Here is a 27708-nt window from a genome sequence, read left to right on the forward strand (position 1 = left end):
GATGACTAAAATCTTCACTGAGGACTACAGTAGGCGTAGGGAACATGCATACAAGTGAACTGAGTGTCCCCTTAAAGTTTTTGGTTTCATCAGGAGACAAGCCTAGTGGGTGACAGAAGGATCTAATTATCATTTTATGCCCATCCCAGATACCGAGTCTTGCCCACACAGTCTCACATGTTTCAATTTCTATCTCGATGGATTTGGGTTTCTTGTCTACTGTGGTGACAAACACACCACCTCCATTTTCCATTCGCCTATCCTTTTGATATAAACTTAAATTTTCCCCATAAATCTCACTGCTATGAATTTCAGGTTTTACTGAACAACCTGTATGAAATTTATTATTTAAATCAAAGGTGGAGAGGGGAAAAAGGAAAGGAAAAGGAAAATCAAAAGCAAAAGGAAATGAAAGGAACTACCGTTGTCAGCTGCATGACTTGATGCGAAATCAGCAGTAACGAGTGAAAATGTATGCTGAACCAGGATTTGTACCCAGGGCCTCCTGCTTACTAGGTATTTCTGTTAACCAGTGCACCACCCAGCACCATGTTTATCATAAGTGTGCACACTACCTCTGCAATCCTGGGTTTGAATCAATGTCTGATAAACATTTTCTTCACTCATCGCTGATGATTCCAAATCAACTCCTAATGCAGCTGACATCAGAAGTCCAGTCCCGTCCCTTCTTCCCTTAGCTTCCCTTCACCTTCTATTTACATAACATGTATGACAGCTGCAGAATCCACACCATGTCTGATCTTTTGGACTTGGTCAAAAGGATGGACACCAGGCATTCATGTAATGTATGAAATTTGATGGCTGTATAAGGATTGTAAGCAGAAGTATCTAATCCAGAATGAGATTTTCACTCTGCAGCGGAGTGTGCGCTGATATGAAACTTCCTGGCAGATTAAAACTGTGTGCCGGACCGAGACTCGAACTCGGAACATTTGCCTTTCGCGGGCAAGTGCTCTATCATCTGAGCTACCAAAGCACGACTCACGCCCCATCCTCACAGCTTTACTTCCGCCTGTACCTCATCTCCTACCTTCCAAACTTTACTGAAGCTCTCCTGCGAACCTTGCAGAACTAGCACTCCTGAAAGAAAGGATGGTAGAGCACTTGCCCGCGAAAGGCAAAGGTCCCGAGTTCGAGTCTCGGTCCAGCACACAGTTTTAATCTGCCAGGAAGTTTCAAAAGTATCTAATATCTTTAAGTAAGCTCACCAAGGCAACAAAAAATGTGTATTTACATTTTGGTGTTTCATTTTGTAAACAAAAAGGAACATTGTTTGTTATTACATAGAATATGACATGGGAAATTGATAACCCACAAAATATTTTTTTCCAAAGTAATCCTCAAAGCAAAGGATATCACATGAAGAAATTAAATTTATGGGATTATCATTCCTGTACGGCATTTTTCTTGCTGTAGTGGAAATTTTATGTCAGTTTTCTTTCAGTCATCTTACAAAATCAGTTAGTGCTCGAACATCAGTAAAAATAACTTCTCAGTTTTTAATGTTTTCAGCATTATTATTCTTTTTACAAAATAATGATTTGTTTATAAACCAAGGGAAAAGTGGTCACAGCCATGGTTCATTACTAAGCAAGTGGCAACAAGCAATGTCATAGGTTGCGGGATATATGCTTATACCAAACTAAAATTTTAAGTAATTAAACTTATAAAACAAATTGTCTCCACCAAAAGCAGTTCAAAATACACAGTTAAAATGATAACAAAACTTCTGATTTTTAAATTTTTAAAAAACAATCTACAGTTAAATTAATTTAAAACAACAATGTCTTTTCCTAATAAGGTACACATGGAGGCATTGGAGTCGCTGTGGGCGTTGGAAGAAGCCTTGTACACATTTCTCTTCACTGATGACCAGGATACCAAGTACATGCTTCCAAAGCTCAAAGACAAGTATGAAAGATTGGGCTTCAGAGCAAGAACGAGGAAAACTGAATATACGAAGATTGGCAACAATACCCTAGAGGATTTGGACGTGGCAGCCATTACAATCAGGGGATTAAGTCTTAAGTATCCGGGGGTTATAATGGTTCCAAACAGAAGTGAAGATGATATAAATAATAAAATAGGGCAGAGCAAAAGTTGCACAACTGGACTCAGTCCTCTGGAATAACAAAATAATGAAGGAGGGAACAGGCGCTATATTGTTTCATAAAATTTAGCAAAACTGCCAGATGTCTGCAACTTGCTGCTACAATATTTCAGTGCAGAGTCTTCTGGTTGGTTGGTTTGGTTGGTCTGGGGGAGGAGGTCCAAACAGCGAGGTCATCGGTCCCATCAGTTTAGGATAGGATGGCAAAGGAAGTCTGCTATGTCCTTTCAAAGGAACCATCCTGGAATTTGCCTGAACCAATTTAGGGAAATCACTTAAAACCTAAATCACAACAGCTGGACATGGGTTTGAACCGTTGTCCTCCAGAATGCGAGTCCAGTGTGCTAACCACTGCGCCACCTTGCTTGGTGAGTCTTCTGGCCACCGGAAAGTGAATACTATGAAAATGCACTGAGCTCATGTATTTACGAGCAGCTGGCACATGCGTGGTGTATATGCTGCTTGAGCACATGCACTAGTGCTGCAAGTCTGTGCACTGCACTGCGTGCCCTTCACAGTGAAAGTTCACCTCATCAACATCAAATGAATTGCCTTTGTACCGTAAAATCACAAAATGATGCCAGCTATGCATAGCATGAAATTTCTCTGTGAAAAGATTCCACGTAGAATTTAACTGGGGTGCCAAAAGTTTGACATAGAGGCCACAATTTTTGTTTCACTGCATTTCATCAAATGACCTGTGGAAATACAGCGTTCAGTGAAAGCAGACTTACTGGTTTGAGGAAGGCAAGTATGCCGCTGATTTTCTATAATGTGATCCTGCACTGCATGTATTATTTGCCCAATGTAAGGTCTGCCACATTCACATGGAATCCTGTAAACACTTGCCTTGCGCAACTCTTAAGTCACCTTTAACAGATCCCAACAGTGTTGAAATTTTCCAAGGATGAAAGTTTGCTTTAACTTATGTCTTTTTAATATTCTGCCTATTTTTGCTGAAATATTTCCAATATATGGCAGATAAACAGTCTGTTGTTTTTATGTCTTTAGTGCTCTCCATACTTGCTGAGATGAGTATCTATTGCTCAGGAACACAGTTTGCAGGTAGTCCAGTTCTGTTTGCATATTATCGGCATCCGATATGGTATGGGTTCAGTGGATTAAGGTCTTTTACAACACCCACTGTTTGTTGTGAATGGTGCTAATTAGCAGCTAGCAAATACAGTCGGTATGAGTGGATTTTCAGAATACCAAATGTCCCATTACTCTTATATCGCACCAACATATTTAAAAATGGCAGCAAACAACTGTCTTTTTCCCGTCTTCATAATAAATTTTATTTTTTCATGTATGGAGTACATGATGTCGGAGGAACTCTTGGAGACAGAGTAAAACCATGAGACTGAACTGTAGAAGTGTCACCAACTTATCACCAAAATAATGTTGGTTTTAAAATAGGTGAGGGAAGCACTCACTCCTTAGACTCTTCCATACGATTAGCCACCACAGGAGATGAAAGCGTTCTCATTCTGACACCATCCCATTGTTAAAAAAAAGTCCTTGTTAAACAACAACTATGTCAAGAAGAGAATATGCTCCAACAAAGCTGTAATGTCAGCCTCAAACCTACTGCCAATGAGATATGTCAAGTCCACCAGAAGTGCATTTGTAAGAAGTGAAACGACCTCAAAACTGACCAATAAGTCACTGCTTTCCAGTTTAAGTGACTTGAGTCTGATGAAATCACTATCATTTCTGATATGATATGGGCATTTGCCTGCAATGGATTTGAGTAAAGATGCCAGGTATTTGGCCAAACCATACGTTGCTGCTCCAATATTGCTTACTATAGGACACAGCATAGCTGGAAATTAACTATTTGGTCTCAGACTCTTGAAGGCTTCCTTTGGCAGAGAGCTGTTAAGACAGAAGTTCTGCTGTTTTTCCCATCACTCTATTACTAGGACCCTTATCCGTTTTGCGATACATTTAGTCACACAATAAAACATTGACCTTATTAATATAGTCCTCCTGCGGCACAAGCACATTAGCATTACCTTGACATGGGGAAATTAAAATGTGTTTCTTTCAGTGGCTTGTTCTTTGTTTCTCTTCCACGTGTTCCTACAAATATTTCCATAAAGTTCCATTTGGCCTACAATTGCTCTATTTTCATGAGGGGGCCTCTCAAGTGGTGGAAGTTTAATTATAATTACTCTGTATAATGACAACTTTTTATTATTTTCCTAGACATCTACAGCTATACTCTGCAACCCATCTCACTGTGAGCAGTGGAAAGTACTTTTAAGTACTACTACATATTTCCACCTGTCCCTGTTCCATCTGTGAATGCTGCGAGGGAGAACAACTGCACCTGTTCAAATTTCTCTGGTTTTCCCTTCATATTCATTTTTCTTAATGTATATAAGTAGAAGTGACCAAAAGAATATTATAAAAAAGATACACTGCTGCTCATAATAAAGGTGACACTATGAGTTGCACACAAGCATGACGAAAAGTCGTAATACCTGCTACATTTGGCTGCTCTGACCAAACTGATGAAGCTGCCAAAAATAGCTGTTATGTGTGTGTCTGGTGTGCTTGCTTGTGTGAATGTGTGTGCGTTTTCCTTTCTGAAGGAGGCTTTGGTTGAAAGCTCAAACGTGTAACAGCTTTTTGTCGCTTCTGTCTGCAACTCAATGTGTCGTCTTTATGGAGAGTAGCAATCTATTATATTCATAAAACTGCTGATATCTCAACCTGGACTTTCCATTGTTTGGGAGAAGTGATGTGTTGTTTGAATCTTCCATGATGCGCAATACTGCTCTTGTTGAGTCACTCCCTGGTGTTTGATCAACACCTCCATGGTATTCTCAACTCACGCACATTTCCCTAATGAACATTGGTAAAGGTTATCATTCCTCTAAGCAATACTGGCCGACATATACGGTAGTCATTTGTTTGACTATGCACGACTTTGTGCAGAGTGAGTGTGAACTCCTGGCAACTTTGAACTGTTGTATGTCAGGCAATGTTTGTTGAAGGGAATGAAATTTGGCCATCTTGTACATCTTTACTTGCTTTGTTACGAATAATAATAGGAAGAATTTTACAAGTGATATTTAGCCAGAAAATTTTAGGCAAAAATCATCCAAAAAATTTGTTCCCAAAAACAAGTGTCAAAGTTTGGTTTCTTATATCATGAGGACTAAAGGTACGGCGAATGTGAAATTTGGCATGTAGTACCCTAACAACACAAGTTCTCAATCATAAAGTTTCATTTATGTACCACTTTCCAATTCTGAATAAATTGCATGCAAAGTTGAAGACTTTGCAAAAAGGTAAAAAATATGGTATTTTAGATCTGATTTTGCAAAAAAACTGTTCTATAAAACTCTCCAAACTGGGCTCAACAGAAAGAGCATGGTTTGAATTGCAAAACGAAGTGTACTCGATTACCCACCATGAGTTAACAATGCTAGATAATTTGAACCAAATTTGGGCACATAAAATCGTGGTATGAATAAAAGATAAACTTTGGATTCTTATATCCTGTGGAGGCAAGATATGCTGAACATGAAACTTAATAAACATTAGCTCGATAGCACAAGGATGTGGAATACAAAATTTCATTCACATACTATTTTCCAGTAATTCAATTTTGTCATATATAGACCTGGTTGGAGACCGTGGCTATTACATAAAATAAATTGTTGATAGTATACAGCAACCAGCCATAAATTGGTTTTGGGTTATGTTATTCCAAATGTATCATTATTGGTTTTGGGTTATGTTATTCCAAAAGTATCATTACCGGCTTCAGGTGTTTTCGTTCACGACATACAGTATATTACAAGTCAACAGACAATACCATGGTAACGTTTCGTTTACAGTAACTATTGTTACATGCCTGAAAAAACTGTTCAATGATGAATTGTACATAAATAAATTCGAAACCAGTAACAGTACTTTTTGAATAAAGTAACCCAAAACCAATTTGTGGCTGTTTGCAATACACCATCAACAATTTATCTACAAATTTGTCAAAAAAGACAAATAAGGTATATTTGACACTTCTTTTACAAATAGTTTTCTATTCAGCTTCAAAACCAGTCTCATTTGAAATAATGTGTTTAAATCCTGACCACCCCCACCCGCACTAATAGTGGGTTTAATTTCCAACATGAGCTAACAATACTACATAAATTGAGGCAAAGTAACCAGAAAAATTGTGCTGAAAATAAAGTTGTAACTTTGGCTTCTTATATCTCATTGACTAAAGACATGATAAACATGGAACTTCGGATACAGAAACTTAGTAAAAACTACAAAATCAGCCCATACTCTATAATCAAACACACCTCGTTATGGGGTTCAAACCATGGTCTTCCTAATGAGTCCAGTTTATAGTGTTTTTACAGGACAGAGTTTGTTGCAAACTCAAGTAAAAAATAATGCATTTTTGACGTTTTTACAAAATCTTCAATTTTCAACTTAATTTATTCAGAATTGGAGAGTAGCAGATAAATGAAACTTTATATTTGAGAACTTATGTTGTTGGTTTACTACATACCAAGTTCTCATACCATTAGTCTCCATGATATACGAAGCCAAAATGACATATTTTAGGTGCCAGTTTTTTCGGGCTATTTTGCCTAAAATTTTCTGGCTGGATACCCCTAGTAAAATCCTTTTCATCATCATCATCATCAGCATCATGAGAATGCATAAAGTTGTACATGATCACAAAATTTGCCAGAAACTGACACTCGCTCTGTGCAAAGTCACACATAGAATCAAACAAATGACTATATCTTTGCCAGCAATGTAGGGAAAGAGGTGCTACTGATTTAACAGGTATTTTATTCTTGTAATCACCAGATGAGGTAGTCAGCTCTATATCATTTATTGACTTATACATCATATGTCTTGAATGAGAATGATGTCTTTTCCTTGGAGGCATGTTGGCATTCAATGGAGTTGCCTGTGCAGCACCCAGATCCAGACCACTCCAAAGATAAGATTGCACTCACCTTATATAGCCACTCTGGGATTAGAAAAATTCATGACAGGGTGCAGCGCCTACCCTGTATGCGGGTGGTAGGATCTCTAGTAGCCCACGTATGGGGTGAGGGTTGCCATCAGTCAAAGTCGCACACAAAAAATTGATATATGACTCATGCCTCTTTATCCAGTGGAGCGTACGACACAGAGCATCCCAGAGTGCCCCAGAGAGCTTGGTTCAAGATGCTGGAACTGACGGTCATTTGTGCATGAGGTGTGCTTGTGTGTGTGAATGATGTGTGCCTCTCTTTTACTGATGAAGGCTGTGGCCGAAAGATTTATGTTAAGTGTCTTTAAATTGTGCCTGTCTGTAACTTGACATGTCTTCTTTACGGTAAGTAGTAATCTGTCTTTCCCTACACTGCTGATATTCCTACCTGGAGTTTCCATTGTTTGATATATCTTGGCTAGTAATGCTTTGATGAATGATAAATTTGAAAATGTTCATTGGGGACCTGTGTGCATGTTTACATAAAATTTCAATGAAATTTGTAATGGACAAGCAGGAAAATTTTCCAAAATTAGTTGATTTGACATGGAATGACCCAATTACTAAATGAAGCTGTGATAGAAATTCTTAGTCCCTCTAGAATAATAACTATTTCTTCCATTAATCTTAACTTCCTAGAGAGCCCCACTGAGGAGGAATACTTAAGAATCAGTTGAATAAGGAGTTGTTAAGGTGAAATGACTTCTACGATCCCTCTAATATGCCTAAACTAAGAACACATAACTTCTCTGCTTGGTAATGCTGCAGTGAATCACACTGTTAGAATATCTAGGACCCCTGCAGAAAGATGTATCTGTTCACCATGTTACCAAAAATAACGAATGTCACCAACTTGGACCCAAAATTTGGGAAGCCAAGCTCTGCCTGTTACAAGCCAGGACAAAGTGAGGAGTGAGAGAGAAGTAACACCTCTTTAAAAAAACCTTGGTAGTACCATGTGATGGCCCCTACCAGGGGCGACAGGTGAAGATGGTCAATGGTTCTGAAGGCAGAGGAGGACAAAGTCCCAGCTGTGGACAAGGCGGGGAAACTATCTTCATCCAGCAGCATCTGTACCTCAGTGAGGCAGCTGCAAAAAGGCACCTCTTCTCCAGAGGAGCTGCTTGTCCCTGCTACTTGGCAGCAAGTATAAAATGCCTCTAGCGTAACATCAAATGAGCATGTCTGCTCAAATATTGGGTATGAATGCTACGGCATACCCTAAAAGCGACGCACATTCCCGTCACCTGGGAAACATGAGAAATGGATAGGAGCTGGATGATCTGGGCTAAAGAAGTTAGTTCATCTACGAATTGCTACTGTCAACATTGGCACCATGTCTGGAAGAAGCCAGGCATTAGCTGAAACCTTGAAAAACCGGCACATTAACACTGCATGTATGCAAGAAAAGAAATGGAAATAAGCGAAGGTCCAGGAGATCAGTGATGGATTCAAACTGTACCATAACAGCACAAACAGCATTCGTAATGGCGTAGGCATTGTGACTAGCAATAAGTATCAGGACAGAGTCACAAATGTATACAGAATCTCCGACTGACTCACGAGTGTAAAATTCGCACCTGGCAAATCTACAGTTCGAACTGTGTCCTGCTAGGTGCCTCAAGCCGGATGCTCTTATGAAGAGAAGGATGAATTTTTGACAGCATTAGATACGCATCTACAAACTATTGAGCCTGAACAATATCTGATAATAGTTGGTCGTGCAGGATCAGCAAAAAATGGATATGACCAATGTCATGGTGGAAATGGATATGGCACTGTCAATGAGGCTGGGATACTGATTCTGGATTTTGCCCGAGCACATGAGCTTGTGGTGTCCAACACATTCTTCAAGAAGGGGCATGCACATCTGATAACCTACACAAGTGGTGGGCACGACGTTCAAATTGATTCTCTACTTACAAGAAGGATGCAACCTGAAGCTGGTAACTGACATAAAAGCCATCTCCTCAGAATAAATTGCTTCCAGCATTGGTCTCTCTTGATGGACCTCAAGTTGAATATCCACAACCGAAATCATCCCCAAATCATTAGAGTGCAGGGAGTCAAATGGTGGCGTATGTCAGAATGCGTAGCTCAGCTCACCACTGCTCTTAAGGCCATTGATATGGATATAGGGATACAGAACAGGCCGTATTAAGCATATGGGACAGCATTACTAGCCAAGCCCACTGTGCAGTGAACAACATTCTTGGCAGGATGAAACCAGGCAAACGAGCAATCAATAACGAAGTCTGGTGGTGAAATGAAAACATTCGAACAGCTGTGAGGGAGAAGAAGAAGGTTTTCTAAGTATGGTTCCAGTCCCACACAAATGAAAATCTGCAACATTCCAAGACACAAAAATTGACTGCCGAGAGAGCAATTGCAGCAGCCACATTATTTTACTATCATGTGTATGATGAACTGGATGCACCAGAAGAAGTAAATAAAATTTATCAACTCGCCAAAGCACACCATCGAGCCACCCAGGACATTGGTCATGTCAAACATAAAGAACGAAGACCATCAACTCCTTCGAGACCCTCTCAGCATTCTCCACAGATAAAGTGACTACTTGTCCAAAAATTTTTGCTATCCTCCGATACTAAGTGCTGATATGGATGCTGGACCTGTGCTACCAATTAGGAGGTCAAGCAAGCAGTCAAAAAGATGAAGAATGGGAAGGCTACTGGCCCTGATGAATCGCAGCTAATGTATGGAAGATCCTTGGCCACAAAGGTGCCACAATTCTTACTACCCTCTTCAACAGAATCACTGGTGAGGATATAGTCCCAGGACAACTAGTGTCACACTGACAATCTGGTAGCAAAAAGGTGATATGACAGAATGCTCACAGTATCGACTAATTCAACTGCTTTGTCACATGATGAATATCTTTGAGTGTGTTATAGATTCTAGGCTCAGTGCAACTGTTTGTATCACCCCAAATCAATGGAGGTTTATCAAAGGAAGTGGAACCACATATGCCATCCATACCGCTTTGTTACTTATTGAGACAACTTGAGAAGAACAAGGATACTCACATGTAATTCCTAAGTCTGGAAAGGTCTTCAATCATGTCCCACATCAGCTTATTTGGCATGCATTACAATCTCTCAATGTCCCTGAAGCCTATGTCCAATGGGTCCAACTGCTTTATCAAAATGTCTCCAGCAATGTCCGATATATGCAGTGGGAACATCACCCCCTTTCACTATCCATGTCAGAGTACATCAAGGTTCAGCACTGTCACCTCTAGTTTTTACCCTCTGTACATACATTGTGACACACGACCTACAGTACACCACCCTTGTCACTTCTATATGTTGACGATGTTTTACTGGCAAGCGAACACCATTAAGATCTGCAGGAACAGACGCAGCAATGGAATCAATGACTTGGCAAATTTGGCCTCCGTCTGACAGAATGCATGGAGTGTGGTATTCAGACTGATGAGATCATCAAAGTCAGTGGAGAGAACCTGAAGAAAGTGGAGCAATTGATTTGACAATGCAACAAACGTCAACGTTCGACAGCGACGGAGTTGCACTCATCTCAGACGAACTATGGAAAAGCAGGTTAAGATGGTACACGGACGCTTCGTGCGCAGTAAAGCAGACTTGGTGGCAAGAGCAACTACACACTTGGACATAAATGGCAGACAGCCTAGTGGTAAACCCAAGACACGGATGGACCGTAACAAGAGGAATATGGAGTTCTTCAGTGCCAACTATGAAGATGCCGTTGACAGACCCAAATGGAGACAGAGGTGTCAGCAAGTGGACCTTGCTAGTGCAGGATAAACACTATGAAGAAGAATTACCAAAAATAGCTGTGACGTCCGTTTTTTTTTCTCCCCCCCCCCCCCCCCCCCAGCATTCACACATTACAAAATATTTTTAAATACTTACTGAATAATGTCAGGCAATTCAGGAGCTCTACAAATATACTTGTGTCCATATCGGTACTTATCTTCAAATATCACAAATTCAACAGAAGCAGCATCTTTGGGCCGTGTTTGTTCAAGACTTTTGTAGAGCTGAAATAAATTTAAAACAAAGTTTTATTATTGCTATCTGTTTCCTGCAATGTATTTTTTTCAGAGGTGATTCATTCTAGTTTAGGTTGGTCCAGCAGTTATTGAGAAATGACCACAGTAATAGCATAATTCATTAGTCATAATTCTTCACAAACTATTTTGATTATGAAAGTGTAAACAAGATGCAATAGGTGAAGAATAAACCTACAACTCAATAGCAAATGAAACTATATGGTTCCAGAAATCTTTTCAAGTCTCAAACATCTATGATGTATACGTGTAAATCGGGGAATACCAAGTGGGAAGAGGCATGAACAGGAATCTGGACTGAGAAAGGAGGTATGATAGGGTAGTCCATGCATTTGTGCAAAGCCACTGTGCCAGGGTAGTGTAGAGCTTAGCGCATTTGCTAGTGAGCAGGAGACATGGGTTCGAATCCTGGACTTGGTGCAAATTTTCATTTGTCACTTCAGTCTGCAAATATAGTACAACTAAACATATCTTTCCCATCAAGGATAAAACGAACTTACAGTTATAAAAAGGGGTTACCTTCAGTCTCACTGCATTATCTGTATTACTACACTAGCTATATAACCAAGCAATATTCACTTGCCTTAGAAATTCGTTACTTATGAAATTATATAATTTAGCAATTTATATAGATTTTTGTGAAAAATGTTTAATATACCATTCACCAACAAAGTAATCGGTGATGGACCACAACTCTGCAGGACAATGGTGGTTATGTCCTTATTGAAGGAATCCCTCTAGTGTTGCTTTAAGAGATTTATTATAAAACCATATAAATGCTAAACCAAGAAAAGCCAGAATGGGAGTTTATATGTACAACTTCCAATAACTAACTTAGTTTTATGCTGTTCCTGGATTGGGCGATGAAGAGCATAGTCATGTTATGTTTCACATCTTCATGAAATTGTATTGGATTTGATGTAAGCTTCTTTTAAAAGTTTTCTATAAGCATTTACTGCTTACTTAGTAATTCTGGTTTAGCTGCATCCTTTACCATAGAATAACAGTTATACATAGGATTTCTACCAAGCAACACAAAAATATGTACAGTCATGAAGTACACACAGGAACCAATTCCACTTAACATGATGATGAAATAATTTAAGTAGGATAGAATACCGGAAGTGCAGAGAAAGTCGAGGAAAAGAAGCCATCAATGATTCAAGAAATATTTGAGCTTTAGTTAGGAATTAAAATAAGGTGAAGTTCCAACAGGCTGAATCAGAATGGATGAAAAAGAAGATATTGAGAAAGGTATGATTATATGAAATATCCACACAACATATAGGGATATTAAACATAAATTCAGAAAAGTAAAAATAACAAGCAGACTGACGTAAGCAAATAAAGCTCTCTACATTAATATAATTATACTGGTTTCAGATATTCATACATAAATGAGGAAAAAGTTTCTAAAATTGTGCATCTGGAGCATAGCATAATATGGAAGTGAAAAGTGGACCATTGGAAATCAGAAGAAGAATAAACTGTAGTCATTTGAAATGTGATGGTACAGAAATAATGTAAAAAATTAAGTGGACAAATATAGATAAGTACAAAATGAAAAATTACTAGTAAAAATATCTTAGAAAATAAAGCTATGAAAAACTGTTAGTAGAAGAATGGACAGGTTAATGGGATGTATGCTACAGCACACAATAATAGTTTGGTGCTGGGAGGAGTAAAAGTGGAAAATATAATATGTAGACAAGGATTAGAAATGGAATAAAAAATGGAGGATGTTGGTTTTATTGTTTCGCCTTTTCTGAGCTGGGTTAATTGCTGCTACTTATTTATTATTTAATTTTCTGAAACTTCTGCTTCTGTTAAGGCAAGAGCTATGTCTGTAAGTTTCCGCCAGTACAGGCAACTTAAAATGAAATGAGAATTTTTGACGCAATCGTCTGATGCTTCCAACATATGGCTACTTATGCATTTTTATTATTTTATGCAGTGTGAAATAACTTATATTACCATTGCACCAATACTGGAAAATCCAGGATGGAAAATTGGCAATATTATGAAAAGGACAGTTGCTACTCACCATATAGCAGAGATGCTGGGTCGCAGATAGGCCCAACAAAAACACTGTCAAACGAAGGTTTCAGACAAACAGACCTTCATCAGAAGTGTGTACACACACACACACACACACACACACACACACACACACACACACACACACACACACACAATCTGACCTTGACAGCGACGGACAGTGGTCACTGTGTGTGTGTGTGTGTGTGTGTGTGTGTGTGTGTGTGTGTGTGTGTGTAATTCTGATGAGGGCCTGTTTGGCTGAAAGCTTTGTTTGACAGTCTTTTTGTTGTGCTTGTATGTGACTTGGCATCTTCACTGTACGGTAAGTACCAACTATCCATTCCATGAAATTGTAATTGCAACAATAAAACTGTCACCATGTGATGCAACTTTTCTGATACAACAATGTTTTAAATGTACACTGTCTGGAAGAAGAAGAAGAAGAAGAAGAAGAAGAAGAAGAAGAAGAATCGCCCAGAAGGGGAGGAGGAAACAAAATGCACCAGCTGGACAGGTAGTCTGAACTAGTTGTATCTGAAAGGAAGTAATCTCAACACAGATGAGGTAGAAGAAATCAAGACATATTAATGCATTTCTGAAATATTTCATTATTAGACCTACAATTACACCAAAACTTTTACATTGCAACGTGGTTTTGATGTACTATTCATGTTTTCTCCAGGAAAACCAATCTCCATATGGTACAAAAAAGGAAAAAAAACCTGACATTAAGAAGTGATGAGCAGCTTGTGACATTTAAGTGTGTGTCATATTCTATTAATATGAGATGTTATGGAAAACCAATCCCATGGAAAATCTAAAGAAAGGTTTAACATCAACAAACGCTTCACTTTACTTTTTAATAATAAATGTTTGAATGACTGAGTGACAAGTAATACATTCCATTCGAAAATTTTTATCAGAACATGTAACTACTGCTATTGGCTAGAAACATGGTAAATCACAAATGAGACAATATTATGATTAAGGCACATTTTCTGATTCCTAGCATACATTATTGTAATTAAGATATGACATACGTACTAACCCTTTGGCCCAGAATGAAGGGAACAACGACATCATCCTGGGCATGCAGAATGAGAATAGGGCAATGAACATTCACCAAGTGCTTATCCGAAGCAAACAACAGATCGTTTTGCTCTATTGGATCAATGAAAAAGAAATCAAACCATGGTAACTGGTTGAAAAGCTGAAACAGAGATTCTTATTTAAGCAAAATATATGAAAGGTCTTCAAATATGAAACTGTAATCAATAATTGATGTAAATCTGTAATTTTACCCTTGCAAATGGATGTTCCTTTATTTCATCTCTCAAATTATTGAAAGGAGATTCCAGGATAAGTCCAGATGGACTCTTTCCTTCTTGTGCCAACAGATCTAACACATGTGATGACACTCTAAAACAAAAATGGGAGACAATTCTTACAAATAAGCACTGGCATCTTATCATTACGTCCTATGATTAAGGCGTAATAGCATTTCTTTTTAAAGCTATAGTTTCATAATAAAAATAACATATTATGAAGTAGTTACCCTGTTCCTAAAGAATGACCCCACACAAACAATGGAGATCCTTTGGCATGCTCCTCCACCCATCTGTACATAAATTTTCCATCGGACACAACACCTGTCTCCGATGGTGACACAGGACTTGAATCAGCATAACCTGTGTATCACAATAAGCGTGACGGTAAACAACATCTGAATGACACAGAATGTGACACAAAAATATGTTGTGATGAAATAGGAAGGATCTTTCCAAATACTTCACATCAAGCCTACCATTCTTTTTTCATTTAGAGAGAACTTTATGTCACTGACAGAGTGCTGCGTATTACAATATAACACTCCAGCTGAGATAATGTTAACTCACTTTGTAGAAAATAGCGCAATGTAGTCCCATAAATTCAAGTGATGTTTGCTGTTGTAAAAGAATTCATCTGATAACACACTTGCTGGCTTCAAAGATATGGAGAGTCTGAAGGGGAATAACAACGCATAGGTAAGGTCATGAATTTTATGTGCTCAATTTACAACTATTTTCAGTTGAAGTGTAAAAGCAAATTGTGAGTGTCGTGAAAACAATGCCTTGCACATTTAACCATCATATGGCTGAGAATTAGAGAGAGAGAGAGAGAGAGAGAGAGAGAGAGAGAATGCGCACACGGGACAAGGGGAGGAAGCGTGGCGGAAGAAGGCAGTACGTGATCTGTTGTGTTGATGGTGTGGTCCTAGTCCTAAATATGGTTTGATATAGCTTTCAATGCACTTCTATCCTAGCCTCTTCATATTCAAACAACCACTGCAACTCACAACTGTTTGAACCAGCTTACTGCAGGCATCTCTCTGTCTCCCACAACAATTTTTACCCCTACACTTCCCTACAATACTAAAGTGACAATTCCTTGAAGTCTCAGGTTGTATCCTGACCTCCTTTTAGTAACATTACGCCACAAATTTATTTTCTCCCAAATTCTATTCAGTATCTCCCCATTAGTTATGCTATCTAACAATCTATTCTTGAACATTATTTTATGAAAAGGATAGATCGCTACTCCCTCCCCGCAAGAACCATGGACCTTGCCGTTGGTGGGGAGGCTTGCGTGCCTCAGCGATACAGGTAGCCGTACCGTAGGTGCAACCACAATGGGGGTATATGTTGGGAGGCCAGACAAACATGTGGTTCCTGAAGAGGGGCAGCAGTCTTTTCAGTAGCTGCAAGGGCAACAGTCTGGATGACTGACTGATCTGGCCTTGTAACACTAACCAAAACGGCCTTGCCGTGTTGGTACTGTGAACGGCTGAAAGCAAGGGAAAACTACAGCCATAATTTTTCCCGAGGGCTTGCAGCTTTACTGTATGGTTAAACGATGATGGCATCCACTCGGAGAAAATATTCTGGAGGTAAAATAGCTCCCCATTCGGATCTCCTGGCGGGGACTACTCAGGAGGACATCATAATCAGGAGAAAGAAAAGTGGCGTTCTACAGATCGGAGTGTGGAATGACAGATCCCTTAATCATGTAGGTATGTTAGATAATTTTAAAAGGGAAATGGATAGGTTGACGTTAAATATAGTGGGAATTAGTGAAGTTCGGTGGTAGGAGGAACAAGACTTCTGGTCAGGTGAATACAGGGTTATAAATACAAAATTAAATAGGGGTAATGCAGGAGTAGGTTTAATAATGAATAAAAAAATAGGAGTATGGGTGAGCTACTACAAACAGCAAATATGCATTATTGTGGCCAAGAGAGACACGAAGCCCACACCTACCACAGTAGTACAAGTTTATATGCCAACTAGCTCTGCAGATGACTAAGAGATTCATGAAATGTATGACAAGATAAAAGAAAAAATATATTGAGATAGTGAAGGGAGACGAAAATTTAATAGTCACTGGTGACTGGAATTCGATAGTAGGAAAAGGAAGAGAAGGAAATGTAGTAGGTGAATATGGAATGGAGGTAAGAAATGAAAGAGGAAGCTGCATGGTAGAATTTTGCACAGAGCATAACTTAATCATAGCTAACACTTGGTTCAAGAATCATAAAAAAAGGTTGTATACATGGAAGAATCCTGGAGATACTAGAAGGTATCAGACAGATTAAATAATGGGAAGACAGAGATTTAGGAACCAGGTTTTAAACTGTATGACATTTCCAGGGGCAGATGTGGACTCTGACCACAATCTATTGGTTATGAACTGTTGATTAAAACTGAAGAAACTGCAAAGAAGTGGGAATTTAAGGAGATGGAACCTGGATAAACTGACTAAAGAGGTTGTACAGAGTTTCAGGGAGAGCATTAGGGAACGATTGACAAGAATGGGGGAAAGAAATACAGTAGAAGAATAATGTGTAGCTTTGAAAGATGAAATAGTTAACGCAGCAGAGGATCAAGTAGGTAAAAAGATGAGGGCTAGTAGGAATCCTTGGGTAACAGAAGATATATTGAATTTAATTGATGAAAGGAGAAGATATGAAAATGTAGTAAATGAAGCAGGCAAAAAGGAATACAAACGTCTCAAAAATGAGATCGACAGGAAGTGCAAAATGGCTAAGCAGGGATGGCTAGAGGACAAAGTAAGGATGTAGAGAAGTATATCACTATGGGTAAGATAGATACTGCCTACAGGAAAATTAAAGAGGCATTTGGAGAAGAGAGAACCACTTGTATGAACATCAAGAGCTCAGATGGAAACCCAGTTCTAAGCAAAGAAGGGAAAGCAGAAAGGTGGAAGGAGTATATAGAGGGTCTATACAAGAGCGATGTACTTGAGGACAATATTATGGAAATGGAAGAGGATGTGGATGAAGATGAAATGGGAGATATGACACTGCGTGAAGAGTTTGACAGAGCCCTGGCAGTAGACAACATTCCATTAGAACTACTGATAGCCTTGAGAGAGTCAGCCCTGACAAAACTCTACCATCTGGTGAGCAAGATGTATGAGACAGGTGAAACACACTCAGACTTCAAGAAGAATATAATAATTTCAATACCAAAGAAAGCAGGTGTTGATATATGTGAAAATTACCAAACTATCAGTTTAATAAGCCATGGCTGCAAAATACTAACATGAATTCTTTACAGACAAATGGAAGAACTGGTAGAGCCCAACTTTGGAGAAAATCAGTTTGGATTCCGTAGAAATGTTGGAATACGTGAGGCAATACTGATCCTATGACTTATCTTAGAAGATAGATTAAGGAAAGGCAAACCTATGTTTCTAACAGTTGTACACTTAGAGAAAGCTTTGCACAATGTTGACTAGAAGGGAGATGGAGAGCAAAAAAGAGAGGACCAGAGAATGTGGAACAACTTGTCGGTGTGCGGCAGACAGCAACATACAATGAGGGTGAGGGGAGGCAATTTGCGAGGAGGTAATAGGAATTGGGGAGTGCAAATAGTTGGGTGGAAGGTGTGGTGGTAGTATATTACTGTATTTTGAGGCCAGGATGGCTTTGGGAGTGCAGAATGTGTTTTAAGGATAGCTGCCATCTGCACAGTTCAGGAAAGCTGATGGTGGAGGGGAGGATCCAGATAGTGCATGTTGTGAAGCAGCCCTTGAAATCAAGCTTGTTCTGTTCAATTGCATTTTGTGTCACAAGGTGGTCCACTTCACTTTTGGCCAGTCTGGCAGTGACCATTCTTCCTGGTGGATAGATGGTTGGTATCATGCCAATATAAGAAGCTGAGCACTGACTGGAGAGAGTTGGTATATAACATGGTTGCTTTCACAGGTGGCCTGGCCTCTGATGGGGTAGCATAAGCCTATGACAGGACTGGATTAGAAAGTGCTGGTTGGGTGGATTGGGCAGGCCTCGCACCTGGCTGTTCCACAGGGATACGATCCCTATGGCAAGGGGTTGGGATTGAGAGTGGCACTGGGATGGACTAGGATGTTGCGGAGGTTGTGTGGGAACAAAACACCACTTTAGGAAGGGAGGGAAGGATCTTGGGTAGGAAGCCTTTATTTCAAGGCACAATCGTAGATAATCAAAGCCCTGATAAAGGATGAGGTTCAGTAGTCCCAGACCAAAGTGACATTGGGTGATGAAGGGAATGCTGCTTTGTAGCTGGTTCTTAGGGGTGGTGGGAGTACTGGAGGGGTCTATGAGGATATGGCAAGAAAACCTTTTTGCGGACTAGGTCTGAGGGACAGTGCCTGCCCGTGAAGGTCTTTGGAAGGCTTCAGCATACTGGGCAAAGGAGCTCCTGTCACTGCAGATATGTTACCCCTGGGTGGTCAGTATGTATGGAATGCATTTTTTTTGGTGTGGAAGGGATGGCACATGTCGAAATGCGGGTACTGTTGGTGGTTGGTGGATTTAAAATGGACAGAAGTGTGTATGGAGCCATCAGAAGCATGTGGATGTCCAGGAAGGTGGCAATGGGCGACGAGGTCCAAGTAAAGTGGATGGAAGAGGTGGTGTTAAGCTTGTGTGGGAATGAGGATCGGGCACCTTGGCCCTGAGTCCAGATAATGATGAGATCATGAACAAATTTGAAACAGAGCAGGAATTTGGGAGGCTAAGAAGGTCTCCTCTACGCATCCTGTAAACAGGTTGGCTCAGAAGGGTGCCATGTGGGTGCCTATAGCCCTGCTACAGATTTGTTTGTGTACCTCCCCTTCAAATGGAATGTAAGTTGTGTGTTAGCATATAGTTGGTGTAAGAGGAATGAGATAGTGGATCTGGAGTCTGAATTACATTGGGAGAGGTAGTGTTCAATAATGGCAAGACCATGTTCATGAAAAATGTCAGTGTCTAGGAAAACGGCGATGACAATTACGATTACAGATCCAGGAGGTGAATGTGTGGCGATTGTGGTGAGTCGGTGAAGGTAGTGGTTGGTACCTTTGATGTGAGAGGCTAGATTTTGGGCAAGAAGTTGGAAGTGTTGGTCGATGAGGGCTGAAATTCTTTCAGGGGGTGATCCTTGTCACCCTCCAGGAATGCCTTACCTTCAACTTGATCTCACCATCCTTCCTCAAGTCCCTTCCTAAGAACATCAGCCTTTCAGAAAAAGACAGGACAACCATAAACAGCCTCAAAACAGATCCTGACCTAATCAACTTACCTGCAAAATAAGGTTCCACCACTGTCGTCATAAATTGTGGTGACTACCTGGCGGAAGGCCTCCGCCAACTGTGACTTCACCATTTAGAACCTCTGCCATTGTGATCCCCTCCTAGAAGCCCAATATGACCTCTAATCCCAACTTAAAACCTTAGGCCCTTCCCAGAACCTCTCCCCTGAATCCATTTTCCTCTCCTCACCCCCATGACACACCGCACATCCACCTTCTACATGCTCTCTAAAAACCACAAACCCAACAGTTCTGGATGCCCCATTGCAGCTGGTTATTGTGCTCCTAATGACTACCAACCAGCTGTCCACCAGGATGGATGGCCACCACAAAACTATGACCAACAGCAAAGTGGATCACCCTGTGGCACAACATTTAGCTGAGTTTAACATGCTTGATTCCAATAGCTGCTTCACAACCCAGCTGGATCCTCTACTCCATCACCAGCTCTTTTGAACTGTGCACATGGAAGTTATCCTTACAATACATTCTGCACTCCCAAAATCATCCCAGCCTCCCCCTACAGTAACCTACTGTCCCCACACCCTTGACCCAACTGTTTCCACCTCCTCTATCCTACCACCTCCTCATAATTTGCCTTACATCACCAGTATCTCTTGTCCCACCATCCAAATTTCAGCCTGGAAGCAATCCCCTATGCAAGGCTGTTCCATCAAGAATGCCTGCCAGCAGACAACTGGGCACCCACAGGCACAAGAGGGCAGGGGCAGGCAAACGGCTAACACACAGGAAGTCATGCAGCCAGGATGCAGCTGCCCATGGGCAGGTGAGGGATGTCTGTGAGTGCCTGCACCGTATGGGGCAACACTGGAACATATCCTAGGCTATGATTAAGCCATTCCTCTGCATTATCATTTCTTCTAAGAGTGGTAGTCCCATAAGGTGTGCAGCAGAACTTGTGCTAAGGTTGGAGAGGCTGGTGGAAGCAAAGCTATGAGGGTGAGTCATGCTTGGCAAGCTCAGTCGGCAGAGTACTATCCAGCAAAAAGCAAAGTTCCGATTTGTATCCCAGTCCGGCACACAGTCTTCATCTGGTAGGAAGTTAAAGCTTTTATGTTGTTTTAGAATGAACTACTTAATCCATCTCATTGTGGGAACAAACAATTGAAACATTGAATCTGGACCACAGCTGAACTTTGCATTATTTCACACACACTGTTTCAGAGTAGAGAAAACACAAACTGCGTCAGGAAACAAATCCTAAAACAATACTTCGGGTAATGGTCAAACTATAAAAAAAGTTCGTTTCCAGTGATTCTAATAAGCCACTGCAAGGGAAGAATTAATTGTATAAACTATTTAAATAAATAAGTGGTATAATTGTAAAATCTTTTGTTGCATTAACTTAAGTCATCAAGATCTGTAAATAAAATCTACTAAACAATACTTACTTCTGTAGTCAAAACTAATAACATGATAATTAAGGTTCCTCAGCATCTTGTACAGCTCAACACGATGTGGACTTGCTCTAGACCCAGAATTTCCATGCATGTACAGTATGATTGGCTCACCACGTGTCAGTGACTTCTCAAAAAACTCGTCATCAGCAGTTTTTGATTCATTGATGAGAGATTTGGGTAATGTATGCCTGAAAAAGAGACCAAACGTTCTATAAACTGCTGGCAGTGACTTATTATTACCGCTAAGGAAATTGAATTTTGTCTGTTGATACTTTCTTGTTACTAACATCACTATGTATGTAACTTGCCCTTCTTCCTCGACAAAAGTTCATTTCAAGATGATATGGAAAGACATGGAGCAATAGTGATGATCAGTCTTTGCACGACTGTCTATGGTACCAATACATTCCAAAAAGTCATGCGTAAAAAAAAAAGTTTTTAAGGGGGTCTTATCTCAGGTTCCATTGATCACAGAGATAAGAGGACAAGTGTTTTGTATAGCCCTTGGCCTAGTGACCATTTCTATTCCTATCAGAAGAAAGAATTGTAGCTATATTACAATATAGAGTCAAAATTTAAACATTACACACTTTTTCCAGTCCAAGCAAACTGGTTGATTCCTTTGCATTAGTTGTGGTCTAGGGTGGGTCTTAGGTGGCTTCTGAAAGCACCATTTGCTTATGGCCTGTTCCTGAAAACACTCTGAGAAATGAAGATTTTTGGACACCGAAAGTACTGACTGTGGGGATGACCACTTATATAATTTTTATTCATGGCGTATTGTTGACATTTCTTTAGATTATGTTCTCATGGAACCTTGAAACATTTTTTGGTATCATTATCTCGGGTTGAGATCCACAGGTTAAAAGTTAAGAGTACAGCATGCACGTAAAATATGAATGTAATATCTGGTCTGAGTTTAAACGTAGTTTCAACTGACATAGTGAATACACGGCAAGCGTTTAGGGGCCACTGGAAGGGTTCTGAGGTCACCACACTATGTTTTCAATCGCTATTTTTTCCATCAATAAAACTTTGTCTCTGTATAATGGACAATTCACGTCTATACAGGCTGTCTTGAAATGGAAATTATTCGATTATGTCACCTGGTGGTGTAAGCACTGTACAAAAAATTATTTTGTCATACAAAATTCTTTGTACTTGCACATTAAACATGGCGTTTTTGGTAAGCTGTAGGATAGCCTAAAAATGCTATGCATTTTTATGTACAGTAGTGTAAGAAGGACTTGTAATGGGTGGGAGACGATTCTGCGTTAATCTTATATCATGCATACTTGTCTGTTGTTTGTATGTGTCAAAAGTATGTAAATGAATGTAAGTATATAAATAAACTGTCAAAACTTTATGGCCTACAGAATTCATTTAACAAGTATAAACAACTAACCCTCCTGCAAGATGATGATTATGTTGTTTTGGTTTGTGGGGCACTCAACTGCACAGTCATCATTGCCCTTACACATTCCCAATCTGTACACAGGCCAATTTAGCCATATTCATGAATGAAAACTGAATGACGATGACAACACTAACGACCCGCACCCGGGCAGTGAAAATCCCCAACCTGGCTGGGAATCGAACACGGGGCCTCGTGATCCAAAGGTAGCATAGGGAAAAGAAGCAAACCAGCTGAAAAAGGCTCCTGCTGGAGCACAAAAAAGGCAAACACGCTTTTCTTCGGAAAAAAAACCTGACAAAAGTGAGAGAGACTGATGATGGAAGAGAGAGAAAGTAATGTGACTGTGTGTGTGTGTGTGTGTGTGTGTGTGTGTGTGTGTGTGTGTGAGAGAGAGAGAGAGAGAGAGAGAGAGAGAGGGGGGGGGAGGAGGGAGGGAGAGGGGGAGGAGGGAGGGAGAGAGAGGGGGAGGATGGAGGGGGAGAGAGGGGGAGGAGGAGGGAGGAAGGGAGAGAGGGGGAAGGAGGAGGGAGGGAGAGAGAGGGGGAGGAGGGAGGGAGGGAGAGAGAGGGGGAGGAGGAGCGAGGGAGGGAGAGGGGGAGGAGGGAGGGAGGGAGGGAGAGGGGGAGGAGGAAGGAAGGGAGAGAGGGGGGGAGGAGGAGGGAGGGAGGGAGGGAGAGGGGGAGGAGGGAGGGAGGGAGGGAGAGGGGGAGGAGGGAGGGAGGGAGAGGGGGGAGGAGGGAGGGAGGGAGAGGGGGAGGAGGGAGGGAGGGAGGGAGAGGGGGAGGAGGGAGGGAGGGAGGGAGAGGGGGAGGAGGAGGGAGGGAGGGAGGGAGAGGGGGAGGAGGGAGGGAGGGAGGGAGGGAGGGAGAGGGGGAGGAGGAGGGAGAGAGAGGGGAGGAGGAGGGGGAGGAGGAGGGAGGGAGGGAGAGAGAGGGGGAGGAGGAGGAGGGAGGGAGAGAGGGGGGAGGAGGAGGGAGGGAGAGAGGGGGGAGGAGGAGGGAGGGAGGGAGGGGGAGGGAGGGGGGAGGAGAGGGGGAGGAGGAGGGGAGAGAGGGGGAGGGGGAGGAGGAGGGGGAGGAGGAGGGAGGGAGGGAGAGAGAGGGGGAGGAGGAGGGAGGGAGAGAGAGGGGAAGGAGGAGGGAGGGAGGGACGAGGAGGGAGGGAGGGAGGGGGGAGGAGGAGGGAGGGAGGGAGGGAGAGGGGGAGGAGGGAGGGAGGGAGGGAGGGAGAGGGGGAGGAGGGAGGGAGAGAGAGGGGGAGGAGGGAGGGAGGGAGGGAGAGAGGGAGGAGGGAGGGAGGGAGGGAGGGAGGGAGGGAGAGAGGGAGGAGGGAGGGAGGGAGGGAGAGAGGGGGAGGAGGGAGGGAGGGAGGGAGGGAGAGGGGGAGGAGGGAGGGAGGGGGAGGGAGAGAGGGGGAGGAGGGAGGGAGGGGGAGGGAGAGAGGGGGGGAGGAGGGAGGGAGGGGGAGGGAGAGAGAGGGGGAGGAGGGAGGGAGGGGGAGGGAGAGAGAGGGGGAGGAGGGAGGGAGGGGGAGGGAGAGAGAGGGGAGGAGGAGGGAGGAGGGGGAGGAGGGAGGGAGGGAGAGGGAGAGAGGGGGGAGAGAGAGGGGGGAGAGAGAGGGGGGAGGGAGAGGGGGGAGGGAGAGCGGAGGAGGGGGAGAGAGGGAGGGGGGAGTTGGGGGATAACATAACCAATATGGAGGCTTTCCTACAAAAAGAGACTGAGTGAAAGGATTTAGAATGTTCTGCATTAAATGACTGCGAATTTGTTTGCATCCCAAAATTTCTGGTGAGAAAAGCAGAATGAGGACTGATACAGGTGGTTTCCCACTTTTCTTTCAGAGTCTTTTAAAGATGAGCATATTCACCTTTCTTGTACTCTGACAGGAGCATTTTTTCAGCTTGTTAAATTATGCTCAGTGCAAAACATTACCAAGCAGCTGCCTCTTTCCTCCCTTTTCCCTAGTCCATATTCACCTACTTTTTTTCTTCTCTTCCTGCTCCTACAATCAAATTCAAGTCTCACTCACAATGACATTTTTATCTCCCTTAACTATCCAAATAATTTCTTATATCTTCATATTTTTCTTGCATCTCTTCATCATATGCAGAGCTCGTCGACATGAAACTTGTAGTACTATGGTAGGTGTCTGCTTTGTGTCTATCTTGGCTATGATAATACATTCACTTTGCTGCTCATATTAGCTGACCCGCATTCCTATTTTCTTATTCATTGACCCTATTTCATTTTGTAATTATAACCCTGTGCTCAGCTAACCTGAAGTCCTGTTCATCCTGCCACCAAATTCACTAATTCTCACTACGAGGTGCTTTCAAGTTCTAACACCTCCGATTTTTTTCCTAATTAACTACTCACCCGAAATCGATGAAACTGGCGTTACTTCTCGACGTAATTGCCCTGCAAACGTACACATTTTTCACAACGCTGACGCCATGATTCCATGGCAGCGGCGAAGGCTTCTTTAGGAGTCTGTTTTGACCACTGGAAAATCGCTGAGGCAATAGCAGCACGGCTGGTGAATGTGCGGCCACGGAGAGTGTCTTTCATTGTTGGTAAAAGCCAAAAGTCACTAGGAGCCACGTCAGGTGAGTAGGGAGCATGAGGAATCACTTCAAAGTTGTTATCATGAAGAAACTGTTGCGTAATGTTAGCTCGATGTGCGGGTGCGTTGTCTTGGTGAAACAGCACACGCGCAGCCCTTCCCGGACGTTTTTGTTGCAGTGCACGAAGGAATTTGTTCTTCAAAACATTTTCGTAGGATGCACCTGTTACCGTAGTGCCCTTTGGAACGCAATGGGTAAGGATTACGCCCTCGCTGTCCCAGAACATGGACACCATCATTTTTTCAGCACTGGCGGTGACCCGAAATTTTTTTGGTGGCGGTGAATCTGTGTGCTTCCATTGAGCTGACTGGCGCTTTGTTTCTGGACTGAAAAATGGCATCCACGTCTCATCCATTGTCACAACCGACGAAAAGAAAGTCCCATTCATGCTGTCGTCGTGCGTCAACATTGCTTGGCAACATGCCACACAGGCAGCCATGTGGTCGTCCGTCAGCATTCGTGGCACCCACCTGGATGACACTTCTCGCATTTTCATGTCATCATGCAGGATTGTGTGCAAAAACCTACAGAAATGCCAACTCTGGAGGCGATCTGTTCAACAGTCATTCGGCGATCCCCCAAACATTTCTCTCCACTTTCTCGATCATGTCGTCAGACCAGCTTGTGCGAGCCAGAGGTTGTTTCGGTTTGTTGTCACACGATGTTCTGCCTTCATTTAACTGTCGCACCTACGAACGCACTTTCGTCACATCCATAACTCCATCACCACATGTCTCCTTCAACTGTCGATGAATTTCAATTGGTTTCACACCACGCAAATTCAGAAAACGAATGATTGCATGCTGTTCAAGTACGGAAAACGTCACCATTTTAAGTATTTAAAACAGTTCTCATTCTCACCGCTGGCGGTAAAATTCCATCAGCCGTACGGTGCTGCCATCTCTGGGATGTATTGACAATAAACGCGGCCTCATTTTAAAACAATGCGCATGTTTCTATCTCTTTCCAGTCCAGAGAAAAAAATTGGAGGCCTTAGAACTTGAATGCACCTCGTATATCTACCTTCAACCTACACATTTCCCTTCTGAAGTTTTCTAATCTTCCTGCCCGATTAAGGGATCTAACATTCCATATCCAACCCCTACAGTGCCATCTTTGTTTTTCCTGATGATGAAAGCCTCCTGAATAGGCCCTACCCAGAGATCCAAATGGGGAGCTATTTTACCTCCTGAGTATTTTACCCAAGAGCTTGCCATCATCATTTAACAGTGCAGAAAAGCTGTATGTACACAGGAAAAATAACAGCTGTACTTTCCCCTTGCTTTCAACTACTTGCAATACTAACACAGCAAGGCCATGTTGTTTTATGTTCCAAGGTCAGATCAGTCAATCACCCAGGCTTTTGTCCCAGCAATTACTGAAAAGGCTGCTCCCCTCTACAGGAAACACCCATTTGTCTGGCCTCTGCTATCATTGTACCTATGGTACAATAATCTGTATCGCTGAGGCATGCAAGCCACCCCATCACAGCAAGGTCCATGGTTCACGTGGGAATATAAAATATTTAACACTAATTTTAAATATGTGTGATGTAAGCTAAAGTCCAAGAAATTCAATTAAAAAAACCTATTTACCAAAAACCTCAATGCTACAGAAATTTCAATCCCATCCAAAGGTCTCACTTTCAGTCCTACATCCGAGTTTTAGCATGCTGGACTCATCACAGACCTACTCTGCTTCTTCTGATCCCTACAGTGGAAACACTTCTTTGCTACCAGTCCCTCCAACAAAAACCAAACTAATCCAACATTGAACCTTGCTTCTCCCAGTCCATACCACCATCCATCCATCCAGAAGCCTCCCCCTCTCCTTCTAACCACCCCAATTACGTTCCAAGAATTCCTTACTTCCACAGGTCATTTCTCAAGAACACAAACCTCACAACAAAAGAACAGCCTGATTTAATGAGCCTTGCTGCAGACAACGGCTCCACCAGTGCCTTGATGAATCGTACCGACTTCCTGACAGAAGGCATCCACTAATTGTCCGACTCCATCTCAGAAGTCCTATATGACCTCCAACTCTTATTTAAACACTTAGGCCTGCCCCAAATCCCCCCCCCCCCCTCCTCCCCCAAATCCAAACCTGTCCTCCCCCCCCCCCTGCACACCCACCTTCTACATGCTTCCCAGAATTAACAAACTCAAAAATTCTGCCCAACGAGTATAGCTAGTTACTGTGTTTTCATTGAAAGAATTTCTGTTACTATCTAACAACATTTCCAAAAAATTTCTTGTAGCCTAGCCTCTCATATTTTGGTATGAACCACTTTCCCTCACTGACTCTTGACCATCACCACTCAATTACCATGTAGATCCCTAATCCCTGCTTGTTATTGTTGATGCCACTGCCCTA

At 41.9% G+C, this 27708-nt stretch overlaps 1 protein-coding gene across 7 annotated transcripts in view; it reads right to left on the bottom strand.

The window, feature by feature from the left end:
- Positions 1-27708, bottom strand: part of LOC126236207 (lysophosphatidylserine lipase ABHD12) — a 103087-nt gene that overhangs the window by 13734 nt on the left and 61645 nt on the right. For all 7 annotated transcript variants that reach the window (XM_049945324.1, XM_049945326.1, XM_049945322.1 and 4 more), the window contains 5 exons: positions 21284-21480; positions 14813-14945; positions 14559-14676; positions 14306-14467; positions 11060-11187 (listed from right to left, as the gene is read on the bottom strand). In XM_049945324.1, coding sequence (XP_049801281.1) covers positions 11060-11187; positions 14306-14467; positions 14559-14676; positions 14813-14945; positions 21284-21480 — 738 coding nt within the window. The remainder of the gene's footprint in view (positions 1-11059; positions 11188-14305; positions 14468-14558; positions 14677-14812; positions 14946-21283; positions 21481-27708) is intronic.

The sequence above is a fragment of the Schistocerca nitens genome, chromosome 2 (genome assembly GCF_023898315.1).
Source record: "Schistocerca nitens isolate TAMUIC-IGC-003100 chromosome 2, iqSchNite1.1, whole genome shotgun sequence".
Classification (NCBI taxonomy): domain Eukaryota; kingdom Metazoa; phylum Arthropoda; class Insecta; order Orthoptera; family Acrididae; genus Schistocerca; species Schistocerca nitens.